The sequence below is a fragment of the Apteryx rowi genome, unplaced genomic scaffold (genome assembly GCF_003343035.1).
Source record: "Apteryx rowi isolate R43461 unplaced genomic scaffold, aptRow1 scaffold_311, whole genome shotgun sequence".
Classification (NCBI taxonomy): domain Eukaryota; kingdom Metazoa; phylum Chordata; class Aves; order Apterygiformes; family Apterygidae; genus Apteryx; species Apteryx rowi.
The window spans coordinates 544,582-557,955 of record NW_020449542.1 but is presented as its reverse complement, the minus strand read 5'-3'; the positions used below and the strand labels follow the sequence as shown (position 1 = coordinate 557,955).

Below are 13,374 nucleotides of genomic sequence, written 5' to 3'. Positions count from 1 at the left end.
TTGTGGAGAACATCTTAAATCAGATCAAGGACTAATGATGTGGAAACAGGCCAGGGTCACGCTGTCTTGCTGTTCTGCACGGGTACACAACAAAGGCTGTGATTTGGCTGTAAAGGAATGGTCTTGATATGTGATGGTAGATATGTAATTTGAATTATTCTTTAGGCAATCAGGAGCAAGCTGGCTTACATTGAGCCTTATAAAGGAGCAAGTGAGTGGACCAGAGCAGCCAAAGAAAGGCTTGAAGAAATGACTGAAGATAAATTTATGCTATGTTCAGTTGTTAGTAAGTTATCAAGAGTGTATCAGTCTTTATTTAAATATTCTTAAATTAATTCAGAAATAAAAATGTACACTTTCATATCTTAAATAGTGTTTGTTTGAAATTCTTACGTTCATACTTGTGACAGGTAGCCTGGAGTGAGAGTGTCCAAACACAAAGTAACTGGAGGAGAGGTAATAGATACAGCCTCTGACAAAAAGCTGTTTGTCTCTCTTATGGGCCACACCAGTGTTAATTGGTTTATTAGAATTGGCTTGTTTCTAAGGGTGCTGATCATCCTTGACTCTCCCTGACTTCATTGGGAGCTATGAATGCGACCACTGCTGGTCTTAAGCATCCCCAAAAAATGAAGTTTGGTAACACTCATGAGTCTTAGTAGGTTTTTTCTCAATACCATTTATTGTTAATGTATAGGTGATTATTTTTCTACAGCTGTGGAATGATGACCCATCTGATAAATGAAATTACATGCAGCAGTTGTTTTTTATACATATATATTTATAGTGTATAAACAAGGTGTTCATACCGTACTTATTGGTGTCTTTTAAGTTAATTTCACAGATGTGTGCAAAGTTAAGCCTCTAGACTATTGATATTCAGGATCAAATTATTTTATAAATCAGATACAGTTTTACAAAGTTTGGCCTCTTCCTAACCATTTACCTTGTCTCCAAAACCATTAACAGTCTTTTTACTAGCATTGTTTAGTGCTAATTACGTTTATATTCTTCATTCACAGAAATTTTAGAAAATAACTTTTTATCTGTTGAACTCTTTGACTCCTCTGCTGTTCCTGGAAGATGCTCTAGTATTAACCGTCAGTTAGTTAAAGAAGACCTAGCATCCTACATATCTGGGTAAATATGCTGTGCATAATGTAAATATATATATAAATACAAATATATATATAATATAAAAATATATAAAATCTGGAAATACTGAATTTGTGTAACAAAATTATGGGCTTTAGTATTTCACCTTAAACAACTGGAGTTTATCATACTTGTCATGCATCCATCGCCTGAAATAAGTAACAATCTGTGTAACACTGCTGTTTAGCATAATTGAATTGTCTAAAAACTAAATATTGATTAACATGATAACTTTCTAAACTGGTTATTATGAGGTTCCCATTCCCTCATAGTAAGAAAATAAATACCATTTTTGTAATTTAAGCTGCACTTCAGATAAGTCATCTCTTTGGAAGTACTGTGACTTGAAAACAAATACTCAGATAATCAGTAATGGGGGAATCAGAGCTACAGGGGCTATTGGGAAACTGACAGACAAAAAAAGATAAGTTGGGAAGCCTGTTCGGGGAGATAAGGCTGATAAGGAGATAATGCTGCTGCATCTACTTTGCTGTCTTTTTTAGCAAATAACCCGTGGATTATATGCATGAAAATCAGTAATCAATGATTATTTTTTCATTAATAATTTGTTATTACTGATCACAATGAAAAGATTTTGTTTTGAAAAGGGAAAACTGGATTTCTGCTGAGGAATAGAAATAGATATTTGGGGGGGGTTTCAGCAAGAAGTAAATAGATTTTCATATCTTAATTCAGGAATAACTAAACCCTAGTAACATTTTTTGTTATTACTTATTATTTTGAATACACCTTGTAAAGTTAAGCAGCTTTATTAAACTTTGAAAGCCAAATTAAAATGTTTTGTTATTGTCACTAGGATATCTTTTTCCTTTGCAATTCAACTATACTTAGATGTCTGCCTGTGGCCTGCAGACAAATGAATATGTTGCTTTTATATTGGTCACTATGTAACACTTATAATTTAAGTAATGTGGATTTCTTTTTCCATTTCTTTTAGCTGGAATGATGTTTTGGTTATTTTTTTAATTTGTAGCTTCTTCTGTTTTCCAGTGTACATAGATTTCTCTAGTTCTCCATAGCTCACTTGTTGCATTTTCTATTCTTCTCACTGAACATCCTGTTTGTGAAGACAAGCATATGCAAGAAGGAAAGAGATGGGATTACTATTAGAACAGCTGGAATCGCATTTGGGATATGCTTACCCTTCTGCATGTAATGCTGTTTAGGGATATCCAGGCAAGCTCTAAACACATATGAGGCAATATGAGTAGGTGAGCACAGTGCTCCAGGGAGGCTGACTTGCTGAGAAGCGACAGTAACTGCATGTGGCAAACGTCAGTAACCTTACTCTTGCTTTGGAACGGGAGGTAGCACATACAGAATTCAAGGAGGAAACCTTGAAGTCTGAAGCTCATTCCAAACTGACTGTTTTTTCTGATGGATCTGCAATGATAATGCTCTACTGGAGTTACTAGAGAGAGGGTTATATGACATGTAACATTTTTCACTTGTGAGAAATCTCTGTGGCAGATTGCCTCTGTATGGAGCCCATTTCGTAGTTCAGACTGGTTGTACACAAGCCAAGCATATTTATGCGCTATCGTGTTCATTTCTTACTTAGTTCTCAAAGTTAGCTGTTTACTCAATGATTTCCAGATAACTGCATCAGGAGGGCTTGCATAAATAATTGTATGGCAGTATGTAGCAGTTGATTCAGCCCTTAAACATTCAGGATTTTTCTCTCTGATAGAGTAGTTTTTGTTTCAATTGAAGAAAAAGTTAGGGTGGATCTCTGAGGGGGAAATAAGTGAGTTTCTTCCTGGAGACCCAGAAATGTAGGGAGCAATAACCACATGCACCAGGGCAGGCTGGGGGCTGGCCAGCTGGAAAGCAGCTCTGCAGAGAAGAACCTGGGGGTCCTGGTGGACAACAAGTTGACCATGAGTTAGTAATGTGCTCCCGTGGCAAAGAAGGCCAGTGGTATCCTGGGGTGCATTAGGCAGAGCATTGCCAGCAGGTCGAGGGAGGTGATCCTTCCCTCTACTCAGCCCTGGTGAGGCCACATCTGGAGTGCTGGGTCCACGCTGGGCTCCCCAATACAAGAGAGACATACAGCTACTGGAGTGAGTCCAGTGGATTGCTACAGAGATGATTAAGGGACTGGAGCATGTCTCATATGAGGAGATGCTGGGAGAACTGGGACTCTTTAGCCTGGAAAAGAGAAGACTGGGGGGGGGGGGGGTGTTCTTATCAACGTGTGCAAGTATCTGAAGGGAGGGTATAAGGAGGATGGGGCCAGACTCTTCTCAGTGGTGCCCAGTGATAGGATGAGAGGCAAAGGGCACAAAACGAAACACAGGAAGTTCCATCTGAACACAAGGAAAAATGAGGGTGACAGAGCACTGGAACAGGTTGCCCAGAGAGGTTGTGGAGTCTCCGTTCTTGGAGATGTTCAAAAGCTGTCTGGACAGTGTCCTGGACAAAGTTGTCTAGGCAATCCTGCTTGAGCAGGGGATTGGGCTAGATAATATCCAGAGGTCCCTTCCAACATCAGCCATTCTGTGAAATGGCCAGCAGTTAAACTCGTGTGGTGTTGGATTTAGTCTGAGATTTACAAGAAGCAGAGATAGATGATTTTCAAGCTGTAATCTCTCATGTCTCTAGTTAGCATAGTTCATTTTGACACTTAGTGAAATGGATTGATAGGTATCGGCCAACTCTTGATTGCTGTTGTGCTTTATTCTGTCCAGTTTACACAATTTAAGCAAGTTTACGTTAAGGTATTACTGTGACTATACTTCGCTTTGTACTCTAACTAGGAAAGAGCTAGCTCTAGGATTTTGCATTGTATTTGTACCCATAACTTCAGGGAGTGCTAGAAGGATAAATGTTCCACTGACTTAATGTTTATTTCTGAAAGGAATATTAACATATCTTGGAAGTAGAGTATTGCAGATTTCACTCAGAGGCAATATAGCTTTCCAGAAACTTGACACTAGTAATTTGATGTCTTTTAAGCCAGACAAGCAACCCCATTCGTATCAGGTTTACTCTTCTGGCAGCCTATATTGCTTAGTACTCTCATCTGACAGTAGAATATGCAAGGGTAGCTACTGAAGGAGAATAAAAATGTTACTATCATGAGTGCTTCAGATGCAGCATTTTAAAATGTTTTTGGCTTTTGTTGGAGTTTTTTCTGCTTTTCTAAGTTGTTATTTGTTTTTCACTTTTTCCTTCTTCCCCTATCATGTTGGAATTGCAATCATAGAACTTTTTTTCACTTTGATAACGTGTAAACTTTCAGTCCTAATTATTTGACATTCCTTACAGATATATTGAAAGTACTGCTGTGGGGCCCAGTGAAATATGGGATGCTCCTCTAGAAGAAATTCCTGAAACCCTGGAAAATTTAAATCCTATAAACATGGAATGTCTGGAGGAAGTGGATTTCAGATCACTTTCTAATAAAGAGCTACAAGTGAGAATTAGTCATGTTGTGTCCCCTAGCAAAATTTTTATACAATGGCTATCATCAGAAAGTTTACTGAAAAGGTACTTAAATTCAAAGAACTTGTCTAGAGTTAAGGCACACTTACTACAAATTGATGAAAAATATGGTTAGAACAAACTATTTCAGGTGGCATTTGGCAGTGGGGCACTCTTTTGAGTGCTGTTGAATTGTCCTGCTTTGAGGGAAGTATAGGAACAAAAGACAGATTTGCACTAAGTTGTGTTTCATTAAATATTTGTGATTCAAAATTAACTGTATGATCTAACTCCCATTTCAAATAATTCTGATGTAGCAAGTGTGGGAGCCTGGCAAATGCAATATTGTCCAGAAAGACTAAATCTTTCTGCTTGTTACTCTCTCCTTCTGTTCCTTTGTTTGGAATCTGACTAAATACCAGCATTCTAAATCATAGACCTTCAGTCAATTTATTTCTTTTTCCATGATTCTAATATGCTGTTAGGAAAGCTTGAAAGCAACTTCTGAACATGATATGTCAACCTTCTTTGGTACTTGAAAGCCAAACCTTAAGTAATACTGCCTACTGTTTAGAGACAAATATAAATATCATTGTTTAGTGCGAGTTACTTATTTTCTACCTCTTATTTCTCCTTTGATTTTTACTTCTTTGCATATACTGACCTGGAGTCCCCTTCAGTTAGTTATGGCACTAAGTGAGGCTCGCTGTCTCTTAAGTTGTCAAGAGAAAATAATCAAGAGTATCAATCAAATATTGCTATACAGGAGGGTCAGGGCCTTTCAGATTAATTCAGCAATTCTAATTGGATTGCATCTTTTTTGAACCTCCATTTCGTGTATTTCTAACATGCCATAAGGAAAGGCTACAATACTAGGTGTCTGTTAAACAGTTATTAAAATTTTACTGTATGCTAGTTAAGCAGTAATTGACTGAAAAAGCCCTTTACTTATTGGGTAAAATCTTACTATTGGAAAAGTATATWTTTTTAATGTTAGTTTACAGGAGAAGATGGCTACTATTTATGAAGAATCCCAGCCAGAGTCTGTGAAGTGGGAAACCAGTATGCATTGTGCTGTTTATGTACGTGATTGGAAACAGTGGCAAAGAGGTCAGATAAACAGGATTGTCTCGGAAACAACTGCAGAGGTGAACATCATCATAAGATTCATACTTTTATTTCTAAAGTTTTTGAGAATTCATTGATAAAATAATCTCAAATCTTGAGGTTTTTGTGTTAATATTTTCTCATATAGCCTTTTGCTTTTGTCCAGAGTTTATTTTCAGTTACATTATACATTGCTGTAAGGAAGATTATTGTCTCATCAAAACTCAAAATGTATTTAGCAGGGCACTTGATAGTTGAGGAAGGTTCATGAGATTGACTTTGTGTATGGTCACAGTACACAGAGCAACATGCCACAGATTCCCAAGCTGTAGCCTAACAGTTTGACTCAGATTCCAGAAGCATTATGATCCTCAAGTTGGCAGTCAGCCAAACCTAATAATCCTTGCTAAGAGATGGGGTTGGCTGAATTAAGTCCACCACCATGTGAACATCTGTAGTTATGCTGTTCCTTGAACCATAAACTGATGTTGATGCACTGTGCCAAAGAGATGTAACACTTTACCCAGTAACCTTTCACACAATGCTGCTTTAAGCGTGCATTTTGTTGCACCCACTTGAATAAGGAGCATCGGGAGCAGGCATTGAATGAGTAGATAACTACTTAACTCAAAAGTAAGAGTGGCTTTTTTAGTTGTACAGGTAATCCAGGTCTTGATTACAATTAGTTCTCTCTAGCATCATCAGATTATGCCCCTGGATCTTAGTAACAGGAAGCAGAAGTGGGACTTCCTATATTTAGGATTTGTATAATCTTTGCCTTCCAAAACTAGGAACCCCTTCAGTTGGAAGTGCTGGAATTATTTGAAATTACTATATTATTTTTTAATTATATAAGACTTATAGTTTGTATCAATCATTATATTATTAGTATATGAAATGCTGGGGAAGGTGAGAAGAGGGAGTTGCCCTTTATGTGAGAGGGCAGCTGAAATGCATGGTGCTTTGCCTAGGGATGGATGATGAGCCAGCTGAGAGCTTATGGGTTATGATTAGAGGGTGGACCAACATGGGCAACATTGTGGTGAGCGTCTGCAACAGGCCGCCTGGTCAGGAAGAAAAGTAGTAGGTGAGGTCTTTTTCAGACAGCTAGAGGAAGCCTCACATGCACAGGCCCTGGTCCTTATGGGGTACTTTAACTGTTTTGATATCTGCTGGAAGGACACATGCAATCCAAGAGGTTTCTGGAATCCACTGATGATAACTTTGTGACACAGCTGACTGAGGAGCCAGTGAGGGGAGAGGCTTTGCTGGACTTCATACTTACAAATGAGGAAGAACTGCTCAGGGATGTGAAGGCTGGAGGCAGCCTTGGCTGCAGGGACCATGAGATGGTGGAGTTCAGGATCTTGAGAGAAGCAAGCAAGGCAAAAAGCAGGATCACAGCCATGGACTTCAGGACAGCAGGCTTTGGCCTGTTCAAGAATCTGCTTGGAAGAACTGCAGGGGATAGGGTCCTGGAGGGAAGAGGGGTCCAGAAGACCTGTTGGATTTTTCAAGCATCACCTCCTTCAAGGTCAAGAATGGTCCATCCCCGCGTGTAGTAAATCAAGCAAAGGTGGCAGGAGGCCTGCATGGATGACAGAATGCATGCTCATCAAGTTTGCAGACAGTACAAAACTTGGAGGAGTGATTGACAGACCAGATGGGAGCATTGCCTTTCAGAGGGACCTTGACAAGCTGGAGAAAAGGGCTAACAGGAACCTCATGAAGTTTAGCACTAGGAAGTGCCAAGTCCTGCCCCTAGACAAGAATAATCTCATGCACCATTACAGGCTGGGGGCCAACTGGCTGGAAAGTAACTTGGCAGAAAAGGACCTGGGGGTCCTGGTGGACAAGTTGAACATGAGCCAGCAATGTGCCCTTGCAGCAAAGGGAGGCCAACGATATCATGAGCCGCATTAGGAGGAGCATTGCCAGCATGTTGAGGGAGGTGATTCTTCTCTAATCAGCCCTGGTGAGGCCACATCTGGAGTGCTGTGTCCAGTTCTGGGCTCGCAAGCACAAGAGAGATACGGACATACTGGAGAAAGTCCAACAAAGGGCCATGAAGGTGATTAAGGGGCAGGAGCATCTGTCATAGGAAGAAAGGCTTAGAGCTGGGCCTGTTTAGCCTGGAGAAGAGAAGGTTCAGGGGGGTGTCTTATCACTGTGTATAAATACCTGATGGGAAGGCGTAAAGAAAACGGAGCCAGACTGTTCTTAGTGGTGTCCAGTGACAGGAGAAGAGGCAAATGGGCACAAACTGAAATACAAGAAGCTGCATTTCAAAATAAAAAACCTTTTTCCTGTAAAGTTGATTTAACACTGGTAGTGGGTTGCTTAGAGAAGTTGCAGAGTTTCCATCCTTGACGATATTCAAAACCTGACTGAACGCAGCCCTAAGCAGCCCCTATTGTAGTTGATCCTGTTTTGAGCAGGGAAGTTGGACTAGACAATCTCTAGCGGTTCCTTCCAACCTCAATGATTCTGTGTTTCTATTTGACTGTGCTTAAATTTCTTTCAGGCCTTAAAGATTTGAAAGAGATTTTGTTGTTATTCATGGTATAGTTCAGAAAAGATGTAGTATAAACATAGTTGAGCTAATAACAGTAATAACAGGCTAGGATATCTGTTACTGTTCAGGAAGGGAGGAAACAAGCTATTTCAGCATTTCTGTGTTTGCAAATTTATATGCACCAATATAACCAAAGTAGGGGAAAAGAAATTTCTTTTTCCAGGTAACAGCCTAGATGCATACACACTCCTACAAAGAGTGTGCAGGTATCACCAAGAATTGCACAACGTAGTGGTAGTAAGTCCAAATGCACGCTCCAGTAGGTGCACATCAGCTATTGTGCTGTAAGTCTTGTATGTTGTTTTCTTGTGCTTTCTACATCCAGCTCCCCTAAAACAGCATTTCCCTGTCCATTGGACATCACCTTAGGAATTTTGTCACTTTGCTACCATCTGATTTCTTAGCAAAGCTTCATTGTTTCCTGTGTTGTTTTTTTACTTTGTGCGTAGTAAGCTAGGTCTTTGCCTGCATTTCTTGTTATGTTTGTAGTGGCCTGCCTTTTGAAACAGTTTCCTGAGGCTTTTGCTTGAATTTTTTTTTTTAATCTCTCTGTGGACAGTATATTGAGTGGGGTTAGTTATTTTGCAGGGAGACGACTGGCATGTGTGTGTGGAGGGGAAAGGGAGTTGTTCCCTAATCCTTAATACCACCACCAGTAAAAATGTCCAGTGAAGTATTTAGGGGTTTTTTGGTTTTTTGTTTTTTTTCTTAAAGTTGTCATTATCTAACAGGAGTAAAGATGGTTCTGACTGAGCTTTTGGGATCCCAAATATGCCCCTTTTTATTATAGTTCTCTTTCAGTGAACAGTGGGCCCATGTTATTACCCTTACCCTTACCATTTCAGGAAAAGCAATGTTTGGAGATAACTTTATGATTGCAGGGAATATAAACATCAGTGCTAATCTTATCTGATTGAAAAGGGCTTGGATTTGGCTTTTCAGGCCAGCAGTTTTGCTGGTTCATTCTTCTTCCTGTTGTACAAGAAGCTGCTCTACTGGGTCAGACAAAGATCCGTTAATCCCAGTATTCTCTCTTCAGTAGCATCTAGAGTAGATGCTTGGGGAAAGCTTACAGTAAACAAGGCAGATATAGAGTGACTTTCCTCTGCCATACTTCCCCAGTTTCCAGCAATGAAAGTTGTGGGATTTCTGACTTGAAGGTGCAGCTGTACTGTCATGTTTGGTAACCTGGCAAACTTATTCTCTATGAATTTGTTTAACCCCCTTTGAACACGTTTGCGTTTCAGCCTCTCGGTACTCTGTGGTCGTCATTTGTGTTGTGTGAACAGTGCAGAGGCCAATGGTAATCTCTGTGTGGCATTCACTGGTAACTTCACTCCATTATGAATGCTGCTAGTGTGTGTGTATGCATATATAAAAATTATGCATTGAATTATCGTTTATTGCAGATAATGGATAATGTTAGAGTTAGGGTTTTTTCTGTTTCATTGTGTTTCCTGTCTGTAACAGGTAATGTTGTATGATTCCGGAGCTGTAAAAACAGTGGATGTCAGCTGTCTAAGAAAACTTGAAGAAAATATGAAGATAATGAGGACGTTAGCAATAGAATGTTCCTTGGTAGATATAAGGTAACCTTTCCCTTATATTGAAATAGCAGTATCAGAAACCTGCTAATGATATAACTCAATATTTTCTTGGGTTAGCACTGATGACCTGAGACCTGGATATGATTTGCTTTTTGTATAAAGAAGAAATTGGGTGACAGCTGTCACATGTTATAAAGGCTTTTTTTCTAAGGTTATGGTGCATACCAGTAAAGCACAAACTCTGATACAGAAATAAAAAACTTTGCATAGGATGAATTATAAAACACTGGACAGGTGGCATAGGATTTCCTGATTTCCTGAATGTTCTTTTCTTTGACACAGAATTTTGGATGAATCCAGCCTCATGAAAGTGTACAGAAGGTCTCTCTTTTCCAGACTGTAGAAAAGAGAGAGAATTGTTGTGGGTTTTGTGTGCTGTCTATACTGGAAAGAAAAACAATCATGTTGTAATACCTGTTCCCTAAATGAGTACAGAATGCCCAATTTGCAGATGAACTATGGTTTTCCATGGTTCTTTGAAGACTTAATTCTAGAATTCATGATCCTCCCAGAATTTGAAAGTTTGTTTTTGTGTTTTTGAATTCTTCTGTCATACCAATCCAGAACCAAATAACCATTTCTTTTTACTATTGGCTGTAATACAGATTGTCTTTTTTTCACTGGCAATACAGGCAATTTCAAAAAACATTGGAGCCTTAGTAAAGGGTTAGATTTTTCCATGTAAGCTTAGAAGATGGTCAGTAAAGCCAACTTCTCTTGTACTAAAGGAAGTTTTAATTTGTTTCATGTCAGACCAACAGGTGGAAGCATGCAGTGGACAGCAACAGTATGTGAATGTGTATCCTATTACCTAACTGACGCACAAGCAAAAATAATTATACAGGTTTGTAATTACAAACAGCAGTATTCATGAAATTTCTGTTAGGTTGTTTGTTCATTAATTTAATTTTGCAAAATATTTTCACTCTTCAAACAATATGAGTGGAACTTTAGGTTGCTGTTTGCTATAAAGGAAAAGATGCTTTCTTTTTTTTTCTGTTTGATTTTTGTTACTCACTGGAGCATTAGAGCAGTTTGGCTGCAGAGTGTAAAAAGAAAATCTTACATACACTTAGTTACTGAAGCATAGTTTTAAAATATTTGGGTTCACTGGGTGCTGGTATCTCTTATGGACAGATGAGCTTTTCAGCAAGATGCTCGTGTTCTTGAAAATAACTTTAGCAGCTGCTGTATTTGTTTTCAAGCCTCAGAAACTGAAATAACAGGTCAGTTTTAGGTCCAATGCTGTATGAACATCATTTATGGTAGACTTCTTCCATCAGTAAACAAAACTTAATTATTATGAGGGTTTGATTTGTTCAGTATTTGTTGGCAGCTGCCACTGAGTTTTATAGTGCGTCTGGGAATAAAAGCACTGATGAGCAAGGTTACCTATGAGTAGATTTAATGTTCCTGGGAGAGAAAAACAAGTATTTGGCAGTTCATTCAAAGAAAACAGCTAGGGGAAGAAGCAAAGCTTTACTCTGGTTTCTTTCTTTCTTTTTTTTTTTTCTCCCCCCCCAATGTCATGTTTAGAAGAGTTGGTTAGATGATGGGAGCTGTAATATGAATTAAATAAACTTTGCATCTTCTGATCTGGCATCAGTTGTTCAACAGAGTCTTATTTGTAGTCAATACAAATAAAATGAAAAATATGCCAGTAGTTTAGAGAAAATACATATTCTAACATGTTGTATGGCTCTAATTTTTTACCAGGAAAGTGATGTGGCTTGTCCGTTGCCTGTGAAAATTCTTTGCAAAGATGAAGCAGGACAATTTATTGATATTTCAGAACACCTTATTAAAAAGGGTTTGGCTTTTAGAAACAGAAGGTTTGGACACTTTTATATTCTTTCAGACTCAGATTCAAATTGTGGTAAGCTGATAAGTAAAATGAAAACTTGAGTTGTTCTCTGCAGCATACATAGAAACAAAGCACTGTTTTAAGTGGACTTACTTGAGTAAAATAGTATTAATTGTATCCATTGCGTGTTTCAGTTCTTTAAGTCAGTGGATGAGATGTCTGACGATATTTTAACAAGCATTTGCCATCTCTGTGGTTTGTTGGGGTTTTTTTCTTTTTACTTCTGTTGTTTTATTCTTTTTCACTTTTCAAGTTGTTCATCTTCTGATATGTTGATACGATTTGATTGAATTTGCTAGAACTGATAAAGCTGATGTGGCTGGCTCAATCCCCAAGGAACATCTTGAAGTACATTTAGAACAAGAGAACTCGCAATTAGATGGTTGTAATTTGGAAACTGCATGTACGCTAAACAGTGCTGCTCCAGAGAAAGACATCACCGTTTCTGAGAGAGAACATAAATCAAACCAAACAGAGGAACCACTGCTTCAGTCAGGAGTGGATGAAGTATATAAACCTCCTGTTATACCTGAAACGAAAATTTTTCAAGCTGTAGTAAGTTGCGTTGGTCATGATGGAACTATCTATGTGATACCAGTATCATTAGGTAAGATTACATAGAAGGAAATGTATCTGTGTTTATGAATCCAGTAGCTGTGGTAATGTCAGAACATTTTTCTGTAAGATTCCTGTTTGGGACTGCTGTCCTTTAGATAGGATGAGGACTTTTGCATGTGTGTGTGCACGCACATTGCATGTATTTTGTCTACTTACTTTTGTCCAACTATGTAGAAATTCAACAGCTTTTGGAAAAAAGAAACCAAAATCCCCACAAGGCAGTGCCTTACATTTTAAAAGATCAAAATAAACTGTTCTGTCCATCCACCCCCAACAATAAATCAGAAAACCCAAAACACTCGGGCAAGCAAGTTACTTGCCTTGCTTCTCTAGGCAGTATTGTGTAAAGCAGCAAGTGCTTTATTTTGTAATTGTATTTTGTATTTGCTTTCTTTTGTAATTTGTATTTTGTCTTACACATTCTCAAAAACTAGGTTGGTTCTCAAGTATCACTGGGGGGGGTGGTTTCTGTCTTCAGTGTGAGCTCAGTGCCCAGTTTTCTTTTTTAGTGTAATAGATTTTGTATCTCTGAATATTTTCTATTTCAAAATGTTTGAAAAAAAAGTACAGTTTCATCTGACAGATGCCATGTCTTCTGTACCCTGATAATACATTGTGCTCCGGAAAAAGGTTTTGCCGTGAAAACAATCTTTTTTTCACTCTGCTCTACAAATGTATTTAACTATTAAATCATGTCATAAAGATTTGAAAAAAGTACAGTAATCCCTCCCACCCAAGACTGTATTGCTCTTCTAGTAGTTGCTGTAGGCTACTATCAGAGGAGTGTTTTTTGGAAATATGTCTCATGTTGTCTCATGGCATCCTGCTGCTGTTTCTGGGAATCTCTTGTCTTGTTGGTGACTGCTATTTTCAGAGGCTCTTGCATTACTACTGTCAAGGTGTCAACTGCAAAAACTTTAGATCCTTCTTTTCTGAGATTAAAATCCAGAATTACTGATGGTTTCACTATTGCAAATATGATTAAATTCTTGTTCAAGTAA

General features: G+C 38.5%; 2 protein-coding genes across 3 annotated transcripts in view; one reads left to right on the top strand and one right to left on the bottom strand.

Annotated features, from left to right (window-relative positions):
• PSPC1 (paraspeckle component 1) overlaps positions 1-13,374 on the bottom strand; it is a 592,911-nt gene that overhangs the window by 397,937 nt on the left and 181,600 nt on the right. The window lies entirely within an intron of this gene.
• Positions 1-13,374, top strand: part of RNF17 (ring finger protein 17) — a 58,838-nt gene that overhangs the window by 31,727 nt on the left and 13,737 nt on the right. Inside the window, exons 20-27 of the mRNA XM_026070537.1 lie at positions 166-286; positions 1,023-1,140; positions 4,447-4,668; positions 5,600-5,750; positions 9,755-9,873; positions 10,645-10,735; positions 11,608-11,723; positions 12,055-12,362. Coding sequence (XP_025926322.1) covers positions 166-286; positions 1,023-1,140; positions 4,447-4,668; positions 5,600-5,750; positions 9,755-9,873; positions 10,645-10,735; positions 11,608-11,723; positions 12,055-12,362 — 1,246 coding nt within the window. The remainder of the gene's footprint in view (positions 1-165; positions 287-1,022; positions 1,141-4,446; positions 4,669-5,599; positions 5,751-9,754; positions 9,874-10,644; positions 10,736-11,607; positions 11,724-12,054; positions 12,363-13,374) is intronic.